This window comes from Ovis canadensis, chromosome 12 (genome assembly GCF_042477335.2).
Source record: "Ovis canadensis isolate MfBH-ARS-UI-01 breed Bighorn chromosome 12, ARS-UI_OviCan_v2, whole genome shotgun sequence".
NCBI lineage: Eukaryota > Metazoa > Chordata > Mammalia > Artiodactyla > Bovidae > Ovis > Ovis canadensis.
The window spans coordinates 60,084,773-60,110,993 of NC_091256.1; the positions used below are offsets into that span (position 1 = coordinate 60,084,773).

General features: G+C 59.5%; 1 protein-coding gene across 4 annotated transcripts in view; it reads left to right on the forward strand.

Annotated features, from left to right (window-relative positions):
- Window positions 1–26,221, forward strand: part of MEGF6 (multiple EGF like domains 6) — a 104,488-nt gene that overhangs the window by 24,297 nt on the left and 53,970 nt on the right. For 3 of the 4 annotated variants that reach the window (XM_069544858.1, XM_069544860.1, XM_069544859.1), the window contains one exon: window positions 24,094–24,216. The exons of the other annotated variant lie outside the window; for it this stretch is intronic. In XM_069544858.1, the coding sequence (XP_069400959.1) occupies window positions 24,094–24,216 (123 nt within the window). The remainder of the gene's footprint in view (window positions 1–24,093; window positions 24,217–26,221) is intronic. 4 annotated transcript variants of the gene reach the window in all.

The window sequence follows — 26,221 nt, forward strand, 5'->3', positions numbered from 1 at the left end:
ATAGCATCCGTTCCATCAGCCCGACTAGGAACGGTTTCCACCCTCTGAAAATACAGCTTTGTCCTCCCTCTGCACCCGGAGTACAGCTGGGTGCGGCTTGGAGTGAGCGATGGCAGAGGCCCCTCCCGCCCATCCCCCAGATCTGCTGGGGACGATCTTGTCATAGCCGACTGGCCTTGAATCTTTTGGGAAAAACAGGCAAAAAGAGTACACTTTGGAACGCTGTTCGGTCACTAAGTTGTGTCTGACTCTTTGTGACCCCCTGGACTGTAGCACCCCAGATTCCTCTTTCTTTCCCTATCTCCTAGAGCTTGCTCAAACTCTTGTTCTTTAAGTCAGCAATGGCATCCAACCATCTCGTCCTCTTTCATCCCCTTCTCCTGCCTTCAATCTTTCCCAGCATCAGGGTCTTTTCCAATGAGTTGGCTCTTCGAATCAGGTGGCTAAAATGTTAGAGTTTCAGCTTCAGCATCAGTCCTTCCAATGAATATTCGGGGTTGATTTCCTTTAGGATTGACTGGCTTCATCTCCTTGTTGTCCAAGGGACTCTCAAGAGTCTTCAGATTTGAATGCATCAATTCTTCTGCTCTTGACTTTCTTTATGGTCCAGCTCTCACTCACATCTGTACGTGACTACAGGAGAAACCATAGCTTTGACTAGACGGACCTTTGTCTGCAAAGTGATGTCTCTGCTTTTTAATACACTGTCTAGGTTTGTCTTAATTTATCTTTCTCTAGTATCATAAATAGCCGCTGGTCATTTCTTGTGACCTGTTCTCTGCTGACCTCAGAGAAGGAGAGCGGCCTCTGAGGTCCTAGACCTGGATAAACTCTAGGTACTTCTTAGTTCAACAAGCTTAGGCCCTGGTCCCTCTGGGCCTCCATTACTTCAGCTGTCAAATGGTCAGATTGGGTCCGTCTCTCAGGCAGCTCTAGGACTTGCTCCTGGGTCCATGGAGCTCTCAGGGCGCCAGTGCTGATGTGCAGCGGGATGAGTGGTCTGGAGGGCTTCCTGAAGGAGGTGGCCCTGTGGGCTAGGCTTGGAGGTGCAGGTGGGGCTGAGTGGCCTTTCCAGGTGGGAGCAAGACAGGGGCAGAGGAGCAGAGTGGAGAGAGGGAGTCGTTTTGGCCCAGAGGAACTGGTGGGGACCGACGGCAGAATCAGAGACTTAGGGTTCACCTCTGAGCCATCTGGAATGACCTGGAACCTGGAGAGGGGCAGCCCTGGGAACCCAGGCTGGCCTGCCGCTCCCCCAACCCCCTGTCTGCAAGGAAAGGTGTCCCTGGTCCTACCTGGAGCCTCAGGCCCAGGCCTCCTCCTTTGAAGGAAGGAGCCCGATCCCCACAGGAGCAGGGAATGGGTGGGTGGGGTCCTGGGAGTGGCCCTTAGTGGCTTTGGGTTCTTGAAGGGGAGGCCCTGATCTCTTCCAGGAGGCCTTGGGAGCAGGCGGCTCCCCCTGAGGGTGTGGGGGTGAGAGGCAGGCCCATGGGTCCTGAGCTCCTGGCCTTGGCTCAAGGATGACTTTGTTTCTAAACTGGGATAATTGATGAATGGAGAGGAAGCCGCCCCCGGGCTGCCCTTCAGTGGTGCCCACTGTATCCGAGGGTGGGAGCCTGACCCCTGGCTCGAGGTCCAGACACCGCCGAGGGCTGCTCTTGGCCACTGGCCGGGACCAGGCCTGGGACCTGGCTCTCCTCTGCCTGACTGGTGTGCAGAGCTGCCAGCTCCCCCAGGCCCCTTGCCCTGCTCTGCCCTTCCCTTGCCCCCACCCTGGTGGGCACTGTGGCCTTTGGCTCTCACACATGCCCGATTTAGCTACATTGAACCCCTCCTTTGAGGACAGTTCCCGAAATCTCCAGGGAGATTTTTCCACTCCCTGCGGGAGCTGGCGCTGGGCATCTGCTGGTGGTTGTTGGGATGAATGGAGGGGGTGGGTGGCTGTGGCTGTGCCCTCTGGCCGTGCTGGCCTGACCGTCAGCTGGGACAGATGCGGCTGCTGCCCTGTACTCGGGGGTCCGTGTCTCTGCAGGGCAGTGGGTCTCCAGACTGCCTGCTCCAGGACAGCCTGGAGACCCCCGCAGGCAGACTCCCAACTCCTTTCAAAGTGTCTGACTCTGGGAAGGGCCTTCATGTTCGCTCCACGAATCCTTTAATTACCAGGTTTGTCCCCTGCCCCCCCTCAACCCACAAAGGCACCTCTGTCTTTCCGATGACTGTTCTCCAGGCCCGCTCTGCACACAGTGGGGCTGTGGGCCTCTCCCAGGGCTGGCCTCTGAGATGGGGTGGTCTTTTAATGACATAATTACAGCAGGATCCAGCAAGAGGCAGGCCTTCTGGGGCCCCGGGGGCCTGTGAGCTCGCCCCCCGACCCTCCTCATGCCTCCCCACTGGGTGTTTGGTAAGTGGATGGCACAAGTGCCCCTGCCCACGCGGGACCTACTGTGGCAGGATGGAGGCTGGGTCTGCAGAGAAGGACAAGGCCTCCCAGCCTCACTTGCCCAGGGATGCCGTAGGCTGGAGCCCCGCCCCTCCTCCTGGGTGGGCTCCTGAGAGGACCGTGGGAACCAGCGTTCTGCCTTTCCCTGGCCTCGGCCACAGAGCTTGTCTGTGCCCCTGGGAGCTGTCTCAGACCCTCCCAGTGAAATGCCCTCTGGGCTGCAAGGGTCTTCCTGGATGTGCCCTGGGGTGGGCTGGGGGCTTGTCCCATTTTATAGATGAGACCACTGAGCCCCGGCAGTTCCTGAGTTGCCAGGGTCAGTGATGTGCTCAGGGTGGGCCGACAGCTTCTTGGTCCCAGCAGGGCAGGGTGGGTTGCACGTGGAGGTCCTGCTGGGGTGAGGGAGCCTGGGGAGTTTGTGAGGCATCTGTGCAGCCTGCATGCCCACTGTGGGTCCTCTGACCGTTGCCGCTTTGGGACTGACAAAAATCGGGGTGCAGGAGCCCTGGATGTGTTTGGAGCTGAGGGGCCCTGCCTGGGCTTTTGGCTGACCTTTTCTGGTAGTCTGCTGGGCTGGTAAAGCCAGGCAGCTGCCCACTTGCCAAGGGGCTGTGGTGCTTGATTTTCTAGCCACTGGCTGGCTGCGGTGGGTGGCTTGGCACTTTCTATTCTGGACACAGGAATGGCTGGGCCGTGCTGGGTGGACCAGGGGTGGGGGCTCAGAGACCCCTCTCTGCTCAGACGCCTCTTGCTGGTCCTCCTGCACCCACACTGGCTCAGGCTTTCTCTGCAAGGAAGGGGAGCAGAGGAGCCCAGCTGAGGGCCCAGAGCTCGATAAGACCAGGGCCTGCCCCCCTGAGTCTTCATGGCCCTGTGTGCTGGGCTGGGTGGGGACACCCATGCCAGGAGGGGCTGAAGGCTGGGCATCAGGGGCAGTGCACATCGGGGGTGGGGCACGGGGGCAGTGGAGGGGGCTGGAGGGGCTCCAGGAGGGGAGTGTGATGTATGGGGGTCCCTTTACTTGGGGGCGCTTGGCCTGGGCACTAGGGAGAGGCTCTCACAGGCAGGCCATGGGTCACTGCTCCCCGAGAATCGTGTGTGGAAGGGAACTCACACATGAAGCATGAGCCCACCTTCCAGCCCTGTGTGGACACACTGTTCTGCTCTTGCTGAAGGGGGCGCCTTCCGAGGACCCCCTGGGGTATCCAGGACCACGGTCCACGCCCCCTACTGTGTCGGGCCCCCTTCTCATTACCCCAGAAGTCTGCTCCTCCCCCCACAGTCGGAGCTTCTGTGGTTGGCACTCACTGCTCACCCTGGAGCCCTGGCACCTTAAATGAGTCAATAAAATGTAGCAGCTGCAGAGCAGAGCTGTTAGTCTCAATTCCTGGAGAATTCCTGCCTGGGGCCATCCGGTGCTCAGGAGCCCGTTTTGGGGCTGGTGCTGCCTCCACCAGCAGTTGGACCCCTCGGCTTGGGTGACCACGCCCCTGTCCCCCAGTCCGACAGTGCCCTGAGACTTCGTGCAGGGGGCTCTGAGGCAGCGGGCTCTGGTGAGCCGAGAGCCCCCGACACTGGCTGGGCTCCTGGACGGGTGTCTCATCCCCGTGTCCACTCTACCTGTGGCGCCTGCCTGCCGAGCGCTGGCCGCCAGGGTTGTAGTTGTTGTTCTGTTTCTAATTTGTGTCTGACTCTTTGCGACCCCATGGACTGCAACACACCAGGCTCCCCCGTTCTTCACTGTCTCCCTGAGTTTGCTCAAATTCATGTCCATTGAGTCGTGTGGTGCAAAGTCCAGGAAAGACCCCAACTGCCCACTTCCAGGATTCCTGGGGCTGTGCCTGCCTCCGTGTCCTGGCAGGATAATTAATGAGGGGTCTGTGAGCGCGGGAGCTGGCATCCTGGAATCTGGCTCGGGTTCTGGCGGCCCCCCGCATTCCAGAGCAGGGCCTGGCCTCTGAGCCCTGGTCGGACCGAGGCCTGGGCAGCATCGCGCGGAGCCCAGCCAGCTGATTACGGGCAGTAACCGCAGGAGGAGGAGGTGGCGGCCAAGGGCGCCGACAGCCTGTTGGACTGATCTCCAGCTGCGGCTGGTGTGGAGGAGCCGCTGTCCAGGTCGATCTCCCAGCCAACATCTGCTGTGCTGGGAACCAGGAGCGGCGGAGACAGGCGTCACCCACCATTCAGGGTCAGGGCGAGTTTAGCCATCCAGGGAGGCTAGCCCGCCCTGGAATCAGGGGTCACAGCACGGAGGAGGTCTCACCCCCGCCGAGCCCCAGGCTGCTGCCGTTGAGGTCCCGCAGGACCACGAGGCCAGAAGGGGGTGCCGGCCGTTCCTGGAGCAGGACTTGGGGCAGGTGGCCCACATGCCCATGCACAGCTGTGATTGCCCCAGCCCTGACTGGGGACCCGCCCCCCTCCCAGGAAACCACAGTGCGTGTTGGCGTGCGCAGACCACAGTATGTGAACCTGGCGGTGAGGAGACCCAGACAGTCGGGCCCTACAGGTCATTTCGGAATGCTCTTAGTGTGAACTGGGCTCGCCAACGTCCTGGCTTTGCCTTTGTCATCCGTGGGCTCCTGTCCAAAGGGCTGGAGGTGCCCTTCCTGCTCAGGGAAAGAGAGGGTGTGTTGGCAGCACACTCGGCCAGGACGACCGGACCGTTCACCGGGAAAGGCTGAGCTCCTCTCCGGCCAGCGCGTCCATGCATATCCCCGACAGGGGCCATCCCACACAAAGGGTGCGGCCACATGGCCCCTGGACGTTTGCACTCCAGCTGCGTCCGGGGTGGGGAGTGTGGGGCAGATGGCATTGTCAGTGCTGGCTGGGCCTCAGGGGCCCGCCTGTGTCCCATTGGACTCTCAAATCCCCTGGGCCTTTCTGCCATTCCTGGGGACTCTGGCTCCGGCATCTGGACCTTGGGTCTGCCCACCTGGAGGTCAGGGTAGCAGGTCTGGGAGCTCAGGCCTCCCTCGGGACTCCCTCTGGGTGTCACTGGTTACTGTGTTTGTTGAGGGGCGTAGGGGAGGTTCAGCATCACCTCTGGCTCCCAGTCCCAGCTGGCTGCTGCCCCTGCACTCCTGTGTGGCCCCTTCTTCTGCCCCCTCCCATGGGGCACGCTCACCCCCGAGGACCACCTCACCTTACGGCCTTAGTGCTTGCTCCCACACCTCTGGATCAGCCCCTCCCATGGGCTGTCCTCCAGGCTGAGGGCAGGCAGGCTGGACACGAGGGCAGGCCAGCTCTGGGCTGGATTCAGGACCGACCTCCACCTCACAGGGTGATTGAGCTGCTCTCCCCGTGGCTGGGTCTCTCTGGGTGCCTTCCAGGAGCTGAGGGACCACGGGCAGGGTGGAAGTACCTGTGGAAGAGGTGGCACCAACGAGGCAGCCAGTGCCCAGTGCAGGCCTCCAGCCCGTACCAGGGCCTTCCTCTTGCACCCCAGCTGGGAGGGTGGCTGGGCATTCAGGGCTCACACTGCCTGACCCCAGGGGGAACTGTGTGCACGGTCGTCACCCTCTAGACACCATGAGAGCTCCAGGACTGGGTACCCAGGTGCACCCAGTAGCTCCGTGGGTGCTCACACTTTCTCAGCTAAACTCCAACTCGACTAGCTCCCTACCCCAGCCAGAGCTGGTCTGCCCTCGTGTCCCACTCTGCTTGTAGGGTTTCCAAGGGCCCACCCTCCTGCCCCGTTCTGCATCTGAGGGACTTGGCTCAGGCTGAGCCGGGCGGCCTGTTTGTTGCCTGGCTGAACTGCAGAGGGGGCGGGTATGGACGCAGCAGGGCTGCAGACCGTACTGGCTGCTCTGCTCACAGCCCCCCGGCCCTCCTGCCTCCAGAAGCACATACCATGTTGGCTGAGCGTCTGGGTTCCCACGGGAGAGGGAAGGTGTCGGGGCTTCTGGCTCTTTCTGTGGCTTGTGGTGGGGACGCCCCACCCCAACTCACCAGCCCCAGGATGTACCTATTGGATTTGCAGACACAAAGCCGTTAGGAAGAGCCCCGAGTGCCTGGGCCTTCAGGTTGGAGGACCTGAACTTGGGCCCCAGTCCATCACATCCGTCTTCCTGGTGGGCTGTGGGACAGTGTGTCTGGCTCAGGCGGCCAGCAGGGTGCAGAGCCTGAGTGGTGGGGTGAGTGGTCTTCACTGTGTCTCTCTGTCCCTGTGGGTACGATGACGTCCCTAGGGACTAGGAGAGCCATCCTGGGAGGCCTAGGAAATGCTGGCCATCGTGTGGTTAAGCACCTGCTGTGACACTTGGGAAGCAGGAGGGCTCGTTCCTACACACTGTGGCCAGATGGGGAGCCCCTGGGCTCTGGCCTGCAGGGTCCTGGGTGGTGTGTCCTGTGCCCTTGGAGCCTGGGACTGCCGGAGTGCCTGGGGCCAGCTCTGCCCTGGCCCCAGAGGTCACAGACTTGCCTGCTCCCCTGTTGCCCAGGCCCTGGAGGTCACAGACACATGTGCTCCTGGTGTGGGTGGACAAAGGCAGGCAGATGGCATTGGGATGGGGGCCGAGTGTCCTCAGGAGTGGCATGGATGCCCACTGCTCCTCATCTCACACCCCCAGTCAGGTGGGAATGAGGGGAGTGTCGGAAGGGCTGCCCCTCACAGATAAAGTCATCCCACCTGGCTCCCGGCAGCGGGTGTGGAGGGGCCTGACTTGTGCCATTTCCAAGGCCAGGGCTCCGGGAATGGGACAGAGAGCTGGGCCCCATGCCTTAGACAGCTGCCTTGCATGACTCCTGAGCAGGGCATTTCCCCAGGGGTGGGGACTTGATTTCCCCTGATGCTGTGGGGTGCTACTTCTTCCGGGTGGTTGCTCCAGCCTGAGGACCTAGGCCCCAGGTCAGAAGTGGCCAATGGACGCTGCCCAGTCCAAGCCCCTCCTTTTACAGACTAAGTGTGGCACAGAGAGGGGGTGCCTCTGCCCAGGGGCCCTCTCTGTGTGTGCTCATTGAGGGCAGGTGTTCCCTGCTGGGCCCTCTGCACTGTTTGGGTGGATGGATGGATGTGTCAGTGGACGGATGATGGATGGATGGATGGGTGGATAACATGGGGATCTGTTCTAGGCCCACTCCATACCTGCCAACACCTTGTTTTCTTCCTCTGGACCCACGGGGGTGGGCAACTGGAAGGTGATGGAGGACCCAAGGTGGGTAAGTGAGATCAGGCTCTGGCCAGGAAGATGCCACCTGTGTGCAAAGGGGCACATGCTCAGTGGGATGAGAGGGTGGGCAGCTGGCCCTGTGAGCTGAGCAGTGTCCACCTGGGCTTCACCCTGTGCGAGGCAGGTGTTGTGCACTGGGGCCAGGCCTTGCATCCCTGACCTTTCTCTGTTAGGCACTGGCCTTGGCCCCCAGCTGGCGCCGGCTTCTGAGTGTGGTCCCGGCTCTTGGAGCCCCTAGAGGAGTTGGGGGGAAATCCCAGGGACTGGCTGGGAATGTGGTCACCCAAGCACACAGGGCCTCTTCTCCCCCACTGTGGACCCCCAGACTCTCAACCCGGGGCTGCCAGCTGCCCCCAGGGACTCCCAGCCCTGCCTGCCCTCCCAAGGCCTCTGTGGCTACAGGTAGGCCCAGAACAGCCCAGGCGTGAGGGACCCCAGAGCCTCCTGGAAGGGCTCCTGCCCCAGCTTGGGGGTGGTGCAGGGAGGAGGGGCCCACCTGCTCTCCCCTCGGGGTGGTGCACTGACGCCCTCTGGTGGCACTGACATGCCAGCACAGGCTCAGGGGGCTGCCGGGAGTTTGCGGTCAACGTGGGCGCCAGCTCCTCCTCCACTCCCTTTGCCATCCCCGCGGGGGATGCTGGTGTCACCTGTGACCGCTGCCGAGGGACACAACTGGGAGAGAGAGGCTGAGGCCTTGGCCAGGAGTCCAGGGGCACGAGGCGGAGGGGGCGGCCTGGGTGCACGGCCTGCATTCAGTCAGGCAATCATTGGTTCATTCATTCATCCATCCGCCCCAGCAGTCATTGAACCTGCTGTGTCCAGGCCCCATGCGAGGGACTCAGCTGTGCATGGGGGCCAGGGCAACACTGGCGGCTGGGTCGCCAAGGGCCTGCTGGGGCATGACCGGGCATTCCTCAGCGACCTTGCTTGCTGCACATTTGTGGTGCGTGCGCTTCCTTCAGGATGCTGAGAGCTTTGCCTCGGGATGGGGGAGCAGGCTCCCGAGTGCTGAGGCTGGAAGTCAGGCAGCCATGGTGGCTCATGCTGAGGCCAGGCTCGTGGCGAGGCTGACCCCGGGCCAGGGCAGAGAGACTGAGGAGTCAGCGTGGAGGGAGAGGAAGTCCCTGTGTGTCCAGACGAGGGGATGCTCCATGTGAAAGAAAGAGGGGGCTCCTGGGGTCTGGTCCAGGAGATGGGGTGGAGAGCAGCGATTTCTGAACTCGGGGAGACCAGGGTGGGAGCAGTTGATGGGAACACGGGGCTTCTACTTAGGCCTCTGTGCCAGGAGGGGCCCTCTGGCCGAGGGGTTTTGCCCCGAGCCCTGGGGAGGAGCGGGCATCTGGGTGTGTGCCTGGGAGAGGCCGCAGCCTTCCCTTCTCAGACGTGGAGGGCACTGCAGGGCCCAGGCTGCCGGATGCGCCAGCCGCTGTCTGGTCTGTGTGCCGATCTGCAGGGTGGAGGCTGGATTCGCTGGCCTGCTCAGGCCCTGTGGATTCTAACACTCGAGCATCAGCTCACTTCTCCTCCTCGGGGCTGTCTGGGAGCTGCAGGAGGGCTCTTTGCAGAAAACAGAACTTCCGCTCAAATCCAGATCTCAGACAAAGTAATCATCACTGTTGAATGTTCCTTCGCTCAGCAAGCGTTCTTCCAAATTTATTTGTTGACTTTTATCATGTGCCAGGCACAGCTGGGGGTTGGCCATGCCGTGGCTGCTGAGCCGACATGGCCTGATATCAGGGACCTTCAGTTCACAGGGGTCAGAAGTCCCACTTCCAGAGGTGTGATGGAGGCTGTGAAGGGGACGTGCAAGCTGGACCTGGCCCGGGGTCGGGGCAGGGCAGCCACCCTGCAGGGAATTCCCAAACCCTCCATGTGTCCATCTGTCTGAGCCCGTAGCTCTGGGATCTGTTGGCACCAAGTGTGGGGCTTAACACCAGGTCCTGGAGGGGACCGCTCTGGGGAGCCTTCCCAGCCAGGACCCCGGAGCTGTTGGGGAGAGTGAGCGGCCCGCCAGAGAATGAGGCCCAGGAGGGGCCAGCTACCTCCTCAGGAGCCAGCCTCCTGTCTGGACAGGGGCAGGTCTGGTGTGGAGGGGCTCCCAGCAGGGCAGGGCCCTGGCTGGCCAGAGGCTTAAGAGTGTCCAGGCTCTGGATTTCACACCAGGGTTTGGAGCCCAGCCGAGCACTCTGACCCCAGGGTGACTGGGCTTCTGCTGTGGCCCCAGCCCGGTTCCCGGCAGGGTTCTGAGCTCTGCTTCAGGAAATGATAGAGAAAAGCCAGTTCCCCCCTGCCTGCCCCCTCCACAGTTCTTCCTGATCTTGACTTAGAAAGAGGCACAGAGCGGGCACTGCACTCTGTCGTCCAGAACAGAAAGTGTTGTCCAGTGTCGGGGCCCTCCCTCCGTGGTCAGGACCATGCTGTGCAGGCCACTGGGCTCGGGACTAGAAGGGCTCTGGGGGACCTCACACAAGCTCAGGAATCAGAGTTCTTGGTACAGAGAGAGAGAGAGATGCAGACGCACCCGACGCGTGAACACAGGCGTACACCCACATGTGCACACGCAGGCACCCACTCCTGCACACACACATGCGGAGGGCGTGTGCTGAGAGTGTGCCTGGCTCGGCACACACCACCCTCCCCAGCCTCGCCCCCTGCTGTGGGGCAGCTCAGAAGCAGAGGCAGAGGCCAGCCTCCGGCTGCAGCCCCATCCCTTCCACCAGAGCGTGAAACAGCCCAGGAACTCGGCCGTGGAGGGGGAGTGGAGACCTGGACATTGGGGAACCAAGGAATGTTCTTGGCTCCCTTCTGGGCCTTTTACATTTTGTCTTGTTTTCTGGGAAACAAATGGAAAAAATATCCCCGTTCCCACATTTTTGGAGGCTGATTTGTATAAACAGACCAGACCCGATAACTTTCAGAGTAAACAGAGAAACTGTCCGAAGTCGGGCCCTGGGGCCTGGGCCGAGGGCAGGGGGTGACGGAGCCCTTCTGGTCCTGCCGGGGCTGCTCCACGACCTTAAGGGCCTTAATGATGATAACTTTGTGCCGACTGCCTGTGAGGGCCTGCTCAAGCACCTTCTGCCTGACCTCCCATGATACCTGCCCCCCACCCCATCTTGGGCCTGGGGGGCTGGCTGGACTGGTGGTGGGAGTCCCCCCTAAGCCCTAACCCTCCCTTTACTGGGTTCCCCAAAGCTCCCCAAAGCCTGAGGTCCCTTCGTCCTCCATGGAGCCAGTGGCAAGGCAAGCGGTCTCCCATTCTGAAGGCCATCTCTCCTGCCGGATGGGGTCTGCTCCGCACTCCCTGCCCTCTGGAGGCAAGTACTTTGTGAGAACTGGCAGCCTCACCTGACCCTGAGCCACCTCTGCACCTGGGGAGCACTGAGCAGCCAAGAGCTGGGCCTGCCCCGCAGAGCCTCTGGATTCCTAGGACAGGTGAGCCTGAGGACAGGAGAGGCCTGCGGGAGCGGAGCCCAGTGGTGGGCAGCCCAAGCCAACCACCCACGCTCGACCTGCTCCTGTGACCTTCTCCCAGAGGGGACCACATGGTGACCTTGGAAATACAGAGCAGGTGAGGCCTGTCTGACTGTTTCTGGGCAACCCAATCTTGGTTTCCATGGTTGCCCTGGAAACCACAGATGGGGAGGGGGTTGACTGGCCATGGGAAGGAATCCTTGACCCTCAGGGCGCTTTCCCCTGGGAAAAACTTGTAAGCAGCTCAGTGTTCTCAAACGCATGCTCTGAAGCGAAGGAAGTCCGTCCGAGGAGGATACGTGCTGTGTGCTTCCAGCCAGCGACATTTTGGAAAAGGCAAAACCATGGAGGCAGCACAAAGACGGATGGCTGCCAGGACCTGGGGGAGGGGAAGACCAGGTGGAGCACAGAGAGGCGTTCAGGACAGTAGAGCTCCTCCATACTTCGCTGTCATAGTGGATACATGACCCCATGCATTTGTCAAACCCACAGAACGTGCAAACTGCCAGCATTAGTTAACAATGACATCTCGGTACGGGTCCATGTACTGCAATAAATGTAGACACGGACATGGGATGTTAGTAATAGAGAAAGTCATGTGCACCGGGGAGACGAGATCACAGAGAACGCTCTGTGCTTTCTGCTCAGTTTTCCCAAAAACGTGAAACTGCTCTAAGAAATAAAATCTATTCACTCCAAACAAAAAGATGAAGAAAGAGCCCAGCCTTCTGGGCCTTGGGGACTGGCCTTGCCTGACCCCGTCCTGAGAATGCCCCCTGTCTCCTGGGTGGGGTTGGTGCCTCAGTTTCTTTCTGCACTTTATTTGGGTTTTCTTGGCATATTGCTTAGTGTACCTTCAGAAGCCTCACTTACTTTGTCCCCTGAGGACAGGCTCCACGGTTTCTGGTTCCCTGTCTGGTCCCCTCTTTCCTCAGGAGCCACTGGTTTCTAACTGTCATTGTTACAGACATCTGGAAGTTGAATTGAGGGATCAAGCATCCAGGGTCCCAGTGCTGTCCATCTAAAGCCTCTGAGCAAGAAGGACCCTTTCTGTTGCAAGGCCAGTTTCTCCATCAAACTAGAAGAAACCTTCCACTGGAATGCAATGGCCTTACAGTGATGGTCAAGACCGAGGTTCCTTTAGGGAGCAAGTAGCTGGGCCCACCGACCACCCCCATCCCAGTCACGTTTGAAGCCCACAGAGTTCCTTCTTCGCCTGCTGGCTCCCAGGCACTGGGTTTGGACGGAGTTGGTTTCATTGCAGACCTTCCAGGTGCAGCAGTGATGGGGTGAGAGGCAGAGAGAGGTTTTCTAAGGTGTTCAGCTTTAGAAGGAAGTGAGAAAGGAGACTGAGGAGTCATGTGTGTGTTTATTACCAATTTTTCTTCAGTTGCTAAGTCGTATCTGACTCTTTGCAACCTCATGGACTGCAGCACGCCAGGCTCCTCTGTCCTTCACTATCTCCCAGAGTTTGCTCAAACTCATGCCCATTGAGTCAGTGATGCCATCTAGTCATCTCATCCTCTGTTGCCCCCTTCTCCTCTTGCCTTCAATCTTTCCCAGCATCAGGGTCTTATCCAGTGAGTCATGCCAGGGTGGCGATGTCTGTTACTGAGTCCAAGCTCACCCTGCTCACTGAACGATAGGGCAGTGAATCCAAGAGATGAGGTGTTGAGGGAAAGAAGAGACTCAAAATAACCATCTTATTGGTGTGTGGATGCCAGGTTCTTTTATAGATCAGAGAGAAAAAGGCAATGAGGAACTAAAGTCAAAAGGCAGAATAGAGGGGGAGGTGCAGTGGGGAAGTAAAGTGAAAGTGTCTTCAGTCTTGCAAAACATCTCCAAGGGAATGGCCAGCCTTCCCAAGGGGTGTGTTAATCTCTTCTGTTCACAGGTGGGCAGGGATGAACTCTCTCTCCATGAGCTGAACAAAGGCACTTTTGTTTACAGTCAAGCAAGCTTCCTCCCTGCAACTTGTCCAGAGAGACAGAGAGAGGAGAGGGGTTGCAGGGGGACTGCTTCCTGCCCCAGTGCTGAGCCACCGCCAGGGGGGGCCCTAGACCAGCTTGGTTGCTGTCCAGGCGAGGGTGGGCAGGACCTGTGTGTCCTTCAGACCGTGCACAGGGTCCAGATGAGAACGCCTCACTAATTTAGCCAAGCCAGACAATAAATCCTGAACCCCCAGGGGCAGCAGAGCAGCGTGGTGGTGGTGGTGGTGGGGACGGTCACCCGGCAGAGCGTCCGTCCTGTGTGGGAGAGGACCCCATGGAATTCCTTAGATGCTGGCAGACAGGCCTTGGTGCTCAGGGATTATCCTTGGAGCAGGGGCTCCATGGCCTCTGTGTCTCCTGCATCTGCCCCAGCAGTGCCCCTTGGGAAGACCCAGGGGTTCCTCAGAGCCTGAGTAGCATTGGCCCTAGGGACACTGCTTCCAGGAGGCCTCCCGGGCTTTCCTGTCTGTGCTCCCTTCTGCTTGCTCGTTTGGGTTCCGTCTCCTTGAGTCCTGGAAGTCTTTCTGCCTGGCTGACAGGGCCCTGCAAGCAGAGATGGTGTGTCCTCCCGTAGGGCTGGCCGTTGTCAGATGCTTGTGGGAGGGGAGTGAGTGATGAGGGGGCCCATCAGCCCTCTGGCGAGCGCTGAGCTGGGGTGGGGGCTGATGGGAATTGCACTGGAATGTTCTGGCTGCCCTGGCTGGCAGACTTCCGAGCCACACGAGAGAGATAACCACCCAGCCAGGTGGGCCCTGGCCCGGCGGTGGGTTTGCTTACAGAGTGGCTTCTCTCAGTTTGGGGGCACCTCCTGGGATGGCCCAACTGGGCGAGATGCCCCCTCCTCCCCTGGGCCAAGGGCAAGCTACAGCCCAGAGCAGCATGAAGCACTTTCTCTAATAAAATGGTTTTCATTTTTTTCCATTTTAAAGGTGATGCGTGCCCGATGACTATTGGTTTTCATCTGCTGCAGTGACTGACTGCCCAGACTTAGGGGAGTAAGACACACATGTATCATCTCACTCTTCTGCGCTCACAAGTCCGACACGCGTCTTCCCGAACTAAAGTTCAGTGCTGGGCAGGGTGGGTTCGTCCTGGAGGCTCTGAGGGCACTTGAGTTTCTTAGCTTGTGGCCCCTTCCTTCACGTTCAAAGCCAGCAAAGAGGCACCCGCCTGCCCGTGCTTCCCGCGGCCTCAGCTCTCTCCCCAGACTCTCGCCCTGGCCTTGCTCGTCCACTCATGCTGACCCTGTGATGCCGCCGGACCCGCCCGCATCCTGCAGACACTCCCCCACTGTAAAATAGGCTGACTGGCACCCGCCATTCCACTTGGTCCTCTGGGGATCCGGAGATGGGGTGTGGACACCTTGGGGGCCCTGATTTTATTGGCCGGAGTAACTAAAGATTAAACAGAAAGAACAGTGGCAGCCTTGCCAGCCACCTGCAGCAGGCCGGGGGCCTTCTGTAACGTTCTCGCACCCGGGAGCATCTGCAGGGTTTATGTAGACTTGCCTCGGGTCGTTGTTACTGGGATCTCCATTGCTCTCACGGGCCGCCGCTCTGGACCGTCTGGGTCTGGGAAGTTTCCTGTGTAGTTGGTGGTCCTCTCAAGCGTCCTCTGTGGGGCTGCAGGCTGATCCATGGCTGGATGACGTGCTGCCTTCCTAACGGGCCCCGAGCTGCGGAGAGGGCAGCGCCGGGGAGCCTGATGTGAGCGTCGGATGGAGGCAGCAGGCGTCTGGTCTTTGCGGGAATTTCTCCCACCCCGCTCACTCTTACTCCGAGAGTAACTGTGTGAGTTTAATCCCATGAGACAGCTTTGGATCTCCCGGTTACCATGGCAACCTTGTAAAGCATGTGTGACATTTTCTGCCTCCGGTTGCTCCTGGTGGGGAAGGGGGTCTTCTTTGGACCAGGGCTATGGGCCATCTGGCCTTGCTCCCCATGCTGGGAACTCCTGGTAGGGTGGGGGACTGAGCATGGACTCATAGGGTGGCCCGTTGGCACGGCCAAAATTGGTGCCCAGACCAGGCAGGCTGCTCCCTCCGTGACAGGCTGAGGCAACCTGGCTCCGCTGGCCACACACCACTTATGGCTGGTTCCCTGGACCGCTGGGGTTCTGTCCTTCTGAGTGGGAGGCCCAGGGCAGTGGTGGGACAGCTTTTTGAGGTGGGGTCTTCCCTGGTGGCTCAGATGGTAAAGCATCTGCCTACAATGTGGGAGACCCTGGTTCAATCCCCGGATAGGGAAGATCTCCTGGAAAAGGAAATGGCAACCCACTCCAGTATTCTTGCCTGGAAAATCCCATGGACAGAGAAACCTGGTAGGCTACAGTCCATGGGGTCGCAAAGAGTTGGGCACAACTGAGTGACTTCACTTCTTCACTTCACTTGTTTCAAGCAGTTTGCACAAAAACAATGTTAGAAGGGTGCCAAGCAGGTCCTCTGTGGTAACTCTTTCCTCCGCCAGAGGAAGGGGCGGGTTTGGTTTTGGCAGCGGGCTGAGATCCCCACTCTACCTGGCACTCTCTCCCCCAGGAGCCAGGAGCTCAGGAGGGAATGTGGTTAGGGATCTTCTGGGACAAGCTGAGGCGGGTGCCTGGTCCAGCTGTGCTGAGCTGGGGGAGGCGGGAGGAAGTGGAGGGGATTCTGTGCAGCCCTCTGAGGCCTCTGCATTTTTGTAAAGGGCCCAGGGGCCACTAGAACGAGCAGGAGTCCAGCCTCAGTTGTCGCGGGCCTGGGTCTCAGACCCGGCCCTGGGGCTGTGCAACTTCGAACTTTCATTTCTGACCCAAATGGAATTAAAAATGCTGATGAGACTCAGTCCTCTTGGAGGGTGTCCCCTGGATCCCCTGGCCTTGCGTCCTTCTCCCGTTTTAGGCATGATGACTCCAAGGCCCAGAAGAGTTTTGTGGTGGGTCATGTTCACCCAGTGGCTGAGATGCCGAGCCAGCCCAGACCCCCACCGTGTCCTGGGGACCCCCGACCTGTTCTGGGTGCCGCCCACCCAGGTTCTGACTGAGAGTGTCAGAGGGCGGAGGGAGGCCCCCTTCCTGCACTGCTGTCCAGGCCTGGGTCTGGGTGTGGGAGTGATGTGCTCTGACCTGTGGAACCCTGGCTGGTGGAAGAGGCAAGGGGACATCCACCCCTCAGGCCTCATGAGGCAGTGTGGGCCCAGTGACACCTGTTTTAGCTCCAGTAACACTGATGTCAGACTTGTGGCCCAGAGGCAAATGAGGACACATGTCTGTTGTTTAAGTCACAAGCTCTGTGGTCCTTTGTTGCGGCAGCCAAGACACTCTGCCAGCACCTCTGACGGCGGCCCGACACCCTGGGGCTCTGGCCTGGCTCCTGGTGAATATCCCCTTCCCCTGGGTTAGAGCGAAGGCTCGCCTGCAGCGCTGCCCCCAGCCCACCGTGGATTCCTCTTCCTCGGCCCTCCTGGCCTTCCCATCCTGGCACTGCTGGGAGCCACCTTCTCCCCCATGGGCTGGTGGTGAGGGCCAGTTCCATGTTCATCACTGCTCCATGTATCCCCCGTGGCATCTGCCCCCCAAGGCTGGCTCAGAGCCCCGCAGAGGTCTTGCCTCACCTGTCTCAGGGGCCGGAACCCCTGCCCACGACACAGAGTAGGTGCCTGGGAAGGGGGTCTCTGGGCTGGGGCAGGGTGCACATGCTCCGAGGCAGGCCCAGACCTGCTCAGACCGGGGCGCTGAGCAGACATGTCAGCCTCAGAGCAAGCTCGCTCAGGGAGCCCCACTTGTCCCCTGCCCCCTGGGGGGAGGGGCCGGTGGGATATGGGGGTTGGGGGGTAGCATCCCTGGGGAGAGAGACTTGGTGGGTCCAGGCCATGCATCCTGCCCTAGGAGGGGGCTCCCTATGCTGGTCCATCTGTGCTGGTTGCGGGGATGCCCTGGACACTCCTCTTCCTTCAGGAGGGCCGGGAAGGTAAGGAGCCGCCAGCCCTGCCTGGGGAGTTGCCTTCCCAGGCCCCTTGGAGCTTAGGGCCACCCACCACCCCCACCTCCAGCTCCTCTGTCTCTGTTCCTGTAGCCCCACATTGCCGACTCTGGTCCAGCTGGTTCTCATCACTCGTCCCGACAGAGATTTTGGGAGCAGCCCTGGCCTGTCGGGTGACACCTGGCTGTAGGCAAGGAGGATTTTCTTGGCCTCCTCGGCAGGCAGGGCCTTGTAAATCCTGGCTCCGACAGGTAGCCTGCAGCCTGGGTGGGCGGTGGGGGTGAGGGCCGACTGTCACACAGAGCCGGTGAGCCAAGGCCTGGCCAGGTCCCCGCCTGGTGGGCTGGGCAGCCTCCCCTTGTGTGGTCCTGGTCTCTGTTCTCGGGGTGAAACTTCCTTATCCTCACAGGTTGGGTGGGGGTCCCTTGGCCATGCCCTGCCCTGGAACCACATGCCTCCTCTGACCTGCTTCACACCTGAGGGGCTCCCAGGCACACCATCGGCCCCAGGCCAGGCCAGGTTTGTCCCAGAAGGGACCGCATTCCCTTCTGGGTTCCTGGTTCCTGGGAGAGAGACTGCCAGGCGGCTGTTTGAGCTCACTTCATCTTTACTTTGCCCCACCTGGGGAGCCCCAGCCCTGCACCCAGGGTGCCGGTGGATGGGGCGTGTGGAGGCCGCCTCTCTCGGGGGGGCCCCTCTCGTTCCCCTGGGAGATTGGGGCATGTGCTCCTCAATCTGCATCCCTTGGTCACCCGGTCTGCTGAAAGGTCAAGAGCTTCCAAGCCCTCGTCCAGGCTGGGTGGCTGCTGCGACTTAGGGTCTTTGTAGAGTTGCTGCCACTGGAGGGAGGGCCCTGTGCTAGGGCCAGTGCTGTCCAGGGGCCAGGGCGTGGGCCCCCTTTCCTGCTGTAGCAAATGCCTGGAGATGTATGTGCAGCGTGGGGGCCGGTTCAAGGCCGTTTTTTTGGGGTGAAATCTGTGTAACACAAGATCGACCCCTCTGCAGCATGCAGGTCAGTGTCATCGAGCACACTCACAGAGCTGTGTTGCCACCTCCTGCATTGCGCTGTGGACGGGGAGGTGAGAAGGATTGAGAGCCAGCTTTGGGTGTCAGCATCCATACCCCATGCTCACCAGAGGCCTGGTTTGGGGGCCAGATGCCTCTCCAAGCTGCTGCCTCACTCCAGAAAGCGGAGGAAACTCCGTCTGCCCGGACCCCACACCCCCTCCCTCGGGTTTGGGGTGCTCCTGGGCTGGTCATCTAAGAAGCCAGGGTTTCAGGGCGCCTGCCTCCTAAGTGCTTCCTGACAGTTCCTGGAGCAGAACGCCCTCCGCCAGTGACCAGATGGGCCCTGGCCCCAGCTCCAGGCCAGGGCTTGACCTTCGATCTCCTGATTTGCCTGGGCTCAGGCCACCCCTTTGACAAGCTGGAGCATCAGCCTTTCAGGTGACCAGGCCACTGGGCTTTCAGGGCACACTCTGCCCCCAGACTGGCTTTGTGAGCAAGAAGGGTGGTCGGTCCCTGGGTGGTTTTCTGGGCTGTGTCATCACCCCTGTATAATTCTAGTCTGTGTTTGACAGCCGGGAGCTGGGATGGGCTGGCCAGCTGAGTCACTTTCGGGGAGGGTGGGGGCTGCAGGGAGTAGCTGTTGGAATCTGTTTCACAACAGTGACGTTGGAGAAGACTCTTGAGAGTCCCTTGGACAGCAAGGAGGTCAAGCCAGTTCAATCCTAAAGGAAATGAGTCTTGAATATTCATTGGAAGCACTGATATTGAAGCTGAAGCTCCAATCCTTTGGCCACCTGATGAGAACTAACTCATTGGAAAAGACCCTGATGCTGGGAAAGATTGGAGGCAGGAAGAGAAGGGGGCGACAGAGGATGAGATGGTTGGATGACATCACCGACTCGATGGACATGAGTTTGAGCACACTGTGGGAGGTAGTGAAGGACAGGGAAACGTGGCATGCTGCGGTCCATGGGGTCGTAAAGAGTCAGACACGAGTTATCGACTGAACAACAACAACAACAATGCCCCACAGACAGACAGATCATTCTGGAAGCTTGAGGACTGTGCTGCAGCTGACCTGGGCCAGGACTCCCCAGAGTCAGCTCTCAGAAATCCCAGGCAGCCCCAGTCTGCACACCGAGGTCTGAAGACCCACGCACCCATCTTGGGTCAGGAAGGAAAGGTGGGTTGGGGTGCCTCTCTGTCTCTCCTTCCTGGCCCCTCTGCTGCTTGCCTCCCTGGGGTTTCAGCTGAGGCCCAGCTTCTGGGCTGCTGAAGTTCCCCACCCCAACCTGGAGGCTGGCTGGGGTGGGGGGATCATTGCTGGCCCTCCCTAGGCAGGGCTGCTGACTGTCCTGGGGTACCCACAGGACCTACAGCTGCCCCCACAACCCTGGGCTGCCCCCAGCCTGAAAGATCTGCTATTTATTTTGGTTTCTGAATCATCCATACTGATTCATACAGGATTTAGGAAGTCTCACTCAAAGAATATTCAAAGTATGAATGTGTTAGTCATGTCCAACTCTTTTCGGCCCCATGGACTGCAGCCCATCAGGCTCCTCTGTCCACAGGGATTCTCCAGGCAAGAATACTGGAGTGGGTTGCCATGCCCTCCTTTAGGGGATCTTCCCAACCCAGGGATCAAACCCAGGTCTCGTGCACTGCAGGCAGATTCTTTACCATCTGAGCCACTAGGGAAGCCCCAAAGAATGTTCAAACTACTGTACAATTGTGCTCATTTCACATGCTAGCAAAGTAATGCTCAAAATCCTTCAAGCTAGGCTTCAGCAGTACGTGAATCAAGAACTTCCAGATGTACAAGCTGGATTTAGAAAAGGCAGAGGAACCAGAGATCAAATTGCCGACATCTGTTGGATCATAGAAAAAGCAAGGGAATTTCAGGAAAAAAAATCTACTTTTGCTTCATTGACTACACTAATGCCTTTGACCATGCAGATCACAACAAACTATGGAAAATTCTTAAAGAGATGGGAATACCAGACCATCTTACCTGTCTCCTGAGAAACCTGTATGTGGGTAAAGAAGCGATAGTTAGAACTGGACATAGAGCAATGGACTGGTTCAAAACTGAGTAAGGAATACATCAAGACTGTATATTGTTACTCTGCTTATTTAACTTATATGCAGAGTACCTCACGCAAAATGCCAGGCTGGATGACTCACAAGCTGGAATCAAGATTGCCGGGAGAAATACCAACAACCTCAGATATGCAGATGATACCACTCTAATGGCAGAAAGTGAAGAGGAACTAAAGAGCCTCTTGAGAGTAAAAGAGGAGAGTGAAAAAGCTGGCTTAAAACAACATCCTTCAATTAAAAATGAATTTATTTTAAAAAGTGAAAAAAACCCTCAGCATTCAAAAAACTAAGATCATGACATCCAGACTCATCATTGCATGGCAAATAGATGGGGAAAAAGTAGAAGCAATGACAGAGTTTATTTTCTTGAGCTCCAAAATCACTGTGGACAGTGACTGCATTCATGAAATTAAAAGATGCTTGCTCCTTGAAGAAAAGCTATTACAAACCTAAACATCGTAAAAGCAGAGACGTCACTTTGCTGACAAAGGTTCGTCTAGTCAAAGCTATGGTTTTTCCAGTAGGCACATACGAATGTGAAAGTCAAATGATAAAGAAGGCTGAGAAGGTCCATCTAGTCAAGGCTATGGTTTTTCCAGTGGTCATGTATGGATGTGAGAATTACACTGTGAAGAAGGCTGAGTGCTGAAGAATTGATGCTTTTGAACTGTGGTGTTGGAGAAGACTCTTGAGAGTCCCTTGGACTGCAAGGAGATCCAGCCAGTCCATTCTGAAGGAGATCAGCCCTGGGATTTCTTTGGAAGGAATGATGCTAAAACTGAAACTCCAATACTTTGGCCACCTCATGAGAAGAGTTGACTCATCGGAAAAGACTCTGATGCTGGGAGGGACTGGGGGCAGGAGGAGAAGGGGACGACAGAGGATGAGATGGCTGGATGGCATCACTGACTCGATGGACATGAATCTGAGTGAACTCTGGGAAGTGGTGATGGACAGGGAGGCCTGGCGTGCTGCGATTCATGGGGTCGCAAAGAGTCAGACACGACTGAGCGACTGAACTGAACTGAACTGAGCACTGAAGAATTGATGCTTTCAAACTGTGGTGCTGGAGAAGACTTGAGAATCCCTTGGACAGTGCAGAGTTCAAACCGGTCCATCCTAAAGGAAATCAACCCTGAATATTCATTGGAAGGACTGATGCTGAAGCTGATGCTGACTGATGCTGAAGCTCCAGTACTTTGGCCACCTGAAGCAGGGAGCCAACTCATTGGAAAAGACCCTAATGCTGGAAAAGATCGAGGGCAGGAGGAGAAGAGAGTAACGGAGGGTGAGATGGTTGGATGGCATCACTGATTCAATGGACATGAGTTTTCAGCAAACTCTGGGAAATAGTGAAGGACAGGGAAGGCTGGCGTGCTGCAGTCCATGGGATGGCAGAGTTGGACATGACTTAGTGGCTGAACAACAACAGCAACCCCTTCCCCTCAGGTACCCAGGAGGCACAGGAGGTGAGGGGCAGCTATCCTTACCAGTTCATTTCACTGCTGTGTGGGCTAGATGCTGGAGTTATAGCAAGGAGCCAACAAGGTCAAGACCCATGCCCTTGAGACATGGGTCCCGAGGGGCTGGGGGTACAGCGGTGCTGGTCCATGGATGCTGTGAACTAAAAGCATGGCCTGTAGCTGCTGGGGAAGTCAAACAAGGTCCCATTCCTCTCCTCCACCCCCACCGCCCCAGTAGGGACTTGAACCTGATATGCAGTCTGGATGGTTCCCCAAGCTCTCCCCTGCCCTAACTGGTGGGTTCCTTACCTCTGTATCTCCCCCTCTCCCTAGCTCCAGCCGTGTACAGGGCAGGTGCTCAGCCGAGGGGAGCCTGCTGAACCTGCCCAGCCCCTCCCTGGCCCTGGACAGGGTCACCTCCTTCTCAGTCTGCGTTGCCACTGCCTGGGGGCAGGAGGACCAGCCCCCTGCCTGCTCTGCTTCTCTCCAGGAGGCCCTGGAGGTGACGCGGTAGTCACAAGGCATCCTGTGGCCCCCTCGCTGCCAGCCTTGACTGGGCCCTGGGACTCCGACTCTAGGGAGGCCCAGCCCCCACACTGAGGCCGGCACGGTCCAGCTGTGAGCAGACTCAGGGGCTGACCAGCCTTCCCAGTGCAGAGACACAAGGGGCTCAGTTCGGTGAGGCGGTGGAGGTGGATGCTCCGCTGAGCTGAGGTGCCTGGCAGGGAGATGCCGGGGACAAGGGGCAGTAAGGGCCAGGCAGACATGGTTGGGCACCTGTAGGATGGCATCCAGATGCGGCTGGAGGGACGCAGCAGGTGCCATTGTGAGTTCCAGACCCTGAGTGTCAGCACGCAGGCCCTTTCCTTGGGTGTGGGAGTCCTGGAGGCTCCCGGTCACGTTGGTCTCGTCATTAGCATCCACAGAGTTGGGGCAGGGTGCTGGAAGGCAGCTATAAGGCTGATCCCACCCTGGAGGTGGTGCCCAGGCCCTGGGGGCCCTGCCATGTCAGCAGCTTCCAGAGGGCGTCTACCCTCTGTCTGCAGCCCTGCCTGGCTGGCCTCCTGCCCTACTAGCTGCCCAGCCACACAGCCCAAGTATCAGGGTAGGCCCTGAAGGCGGGGGCGGGGGGGGGCTCGCACCTGGCTGCTGCCCGCTGGAGGGCCTCGCCCCTGTGCCATCTCCCCAGGCTAGTCTGGTAGGGAGACCCTGGGCACCCAAGCTCTGACCCCCGGGCTGGGCTGAGTGTGGACTGGCCCTGCGTAACTCTCTAGGAATTCCCAGAAAATTCCCAGTGTTAACCCCACAGGCTGGGGCTCAGGGTGACATTCCAGTGCTGCCTTTCCCGTGGGACCTTGGCCGCCCCTGCAGCCTGAACCCGGCTCGGGGTCTCCCAGGGACCCTCCCAAGGACATGCCAGTGGAGAGGGGAGCTGAAGACATCGGTGGTTTGGGCTTGGGGACTGCAGCCCAGGCTGGTCTGGGCCTTGAGCCTCCAGGAGGGGTGTGGCATTTCCAGCAACTGCGCCTGGTGGGCTGTCCTGGCACCTGGCCGTCTGTGGCCTGTGGCTCCTGGGGGGTCTCTGCTTCCCTCTGGGTCACATTCCCCATGAGATTGGGGGACCCCCTGGCCGCCTTTGATGTTGAGGTGCTGGGAGGACAGAGCTGGGCCCCCTCAGACCTCAGGCTTGCCACATAGCAGGGCCTGGGCCCCTTGTCACCTTGTGCCCAAGAGGTGTTCTGGAAAACGAGGCACCAGAGTCCCCCGGGCCCCGGCTGGGTCTCTGGGGCCATGGTGCCACCAGCCCCTCGTGGGTGTCCTGGGCACCCCCGGCCACATTTCCTGCGGCCGGGGACGTGCTACCGTCCTGCACCCACAAAGGCCGAGCAGAGAACAGGGGAGCTGTGGGCAGTGCGGCCTCATGGGTGGAGTCTCCTGTCTGCTCTGCCCTCCACGCCAGAGCCCAGTGGCATCCCCCCACTCCCCAGGCCTGACTCACATGCCACAGGGTTCCAGCAGACCAGAGTGGGGGAGACCTGGGCCGGGACGGGGGCGCATGGAGCCCACTGCCAGATCTCAAGCAGCTGTGGGATGACAATGGGGGCCTCTTCCTGGCCTCCATGCTGGGGGAGGCCTGGTTTCTCTGGCAAACCTACAGCTGGACAGAACACAGGGGCCATTCTCGGGGGCACGCAGGCAAGTGAGGGTGGCTCCTTAGGGAGCAGGGCCCAGTCCTGTGCCGAGCTGTCCCTGCGGGACATTCCTGCCAGGTCACACCGGGACACCACAGGACCACGGGTCCTGGGCGCGGGGAGGGACCCGGTTGGCGGGGCAGCCCCCCAGCTGCTGGATTGACTTGGCGGGTCCCTCTCTTGTGAGGCCTGTCTGGAGGGGTAAGTTTGCCCGTCTCTGCCAGGCCTCGTCCTGCTGTGTCGTGGGGTCCTGAGCTTCCTCCTGTTCCTGTGCTGGGCTCACCTGCGTCTCCCCCTCACAGATGTGAACGAGTGTGCCACTGGCAACGCAGGCTGTGAGGGTGAGTGTCGCAACACCGTGGGGGGCTTCTACTGCCGCTGCCCGCCTGGCCACCAGCTGCAGGGAGATGGCAAGACCTGCCGAGGTAGGTCCCCGGCCCGGGCCCCTACCCCCCGCCCAGCCGTGGCCTCAGCATCCCTGCCCTGGCTGCTCCCTGGGGCTGCCTCCTCCCCACCCCTGGGCTGCTCTGCTTAGGGTCCTGGAGTGGCACCCAGCGCCCTGCGTCCTCCCTGCCCGACTGCTCTCTGCACCTTTGGGGAATCCACATTTTCCCCCAAACAAGCCTCGGTGGGTCAGAGAGCCTGATGTGGGTGGAGGGCACCCTGGATGCCGTGTTGGGGGGGCGATTGCTCTGCTCGCAGGTGGGGAGAGGCAGGTGGTGGGTCGGAGATGCAGCTGGGGAGGGTGAGTGGGCGGCCGGCAGGCCCGAGTATAGCTGCATGGCCTCCAAGAGGGTCAGAGGGCAGGCTGTGTGCCTGGGCGGCATGGGGATGCTGGGGGGCACCCTACCCCTGCAAGGGCTTGCTGAAGCCAGTCTGGAAGTGGTCACCAGCTCTGGGCCTGTCCTGTCGCAGGTCTCTGCCATCGCTGGCAGGCTGTCAGCAAAACCAAGAACAGACAGAAATTTCCTGGATTTGGGGAGAGAGAGGAACAGATTAGCTTAGCATTGAGGCTGGGAGAAGGCAAGGGATGGGGTAGAAGACATGCCATCCCTCCTTGTCCCCCACACTCCCATACCTGTGCTCCCCCACCAGGCCCCTGACCCCAGGACCTGGTTGGCAACTTGGCCCCTGAGTTCACACAGGGTGGGGGCTGGCGGGCATCAGTGTTCCCTACCCTGAATCATGTCAGACAGCCGCTGTCATCCCCCATCTCTCCGAACTTCCTGCCACTACGAGGACACTGTCTGGTTCTGCCAGAGACCAGCTGTGAGCCATCCCTCAGGGTTGGGGGTAGTGGCAGGATCACAGCCCACTGGACTGGGGATCTGGGAGCCGGGGGGAGTCTGCCCTGGCTGGGGTGTTCTGCAGACCGTTTCCAGCATGTCTTCACTGGAGGGGAGACTGGGGGTGGGGCAGCAGAGAGGTGGCTGACCTGTCACTCACAGCCCAGGACCCGGGGACCTTGTGCTTGTTGGGTGACAGGAGCACAGACCTGTCACAGACAGAACCAGAACCAGACAGAACCAGACCGTGTCACCCACCTGCGTCCCGGTTTCCCCTTCTGTGAACGGAGCCCCGCTGGGCTGGCAAGACCCTCCATGGCCTGCAGTCCCACCTCAGGGCACACTGAGTGCAGGTGGAGTTGGGGGTGGGAAGGAGTGCCCCTTCCTGGACCTGTGTCCACTCTCCTGCCAGTGCCCCCTGAAGTGAGGGTGGCTGCCCCGATGTTGGGAAGGCATCAGGGGCCTAAAATCTGCCAGGCCCAGGGCAGTATCTCCAGGAGCCTCAGCCCCTTTATCCACTCCCAGCCTCCTGATCTCCATGAGCCCCAGGGATGCCTGCACACAAGACAGAGCATCCCCTCAACATATGCTCCCACACGGAGGTCTCCTGGCCTTCCACCCACTGCAGGTGCCCTGGGGTGAGGGCCCTGCTCCTGCCCACCACTACCGCTGGTGCACTGCCGACCTCGCAGCCTCTCTGAGCGTTTCCAGCTCTGTGGCCTACAGATAGGTCTGGACTGGCCCATGGGTTTCCCGTCCCTGACCCTTCTGGCCCTCAGTCCCCAGAGTCCGTGGGTATGCAACCCAGCCCCTTGTCAGTGCCCAGGAAGCTCTGGGCCAGGGCCTGGGGGGCATGTTGGGGCTGCCCCAGGGCTGGGTGTCTTCTGATGTGTGCTCCAGGCCACTCAGTGCTGACCTGGGGCCTAGTGGCCAGAAGTGGTCCTGGAACACAAGAGCACAGCTTGGCCACTGACTGGAGCCCAGCTCAGGGTCAGCAGGCCCGGCCACAATGCCTTCCTTGAAATTCCTTGATTTAGAAGGTCTCAAGGACAGGTGGGCGAGGTGGTCGCCACCCGTCAGTTGGCTGAAGGCGGGGATACTGAGAGGACCAGGAGGGGGCCAGTCAGGGGGCTGCCCTCACCCT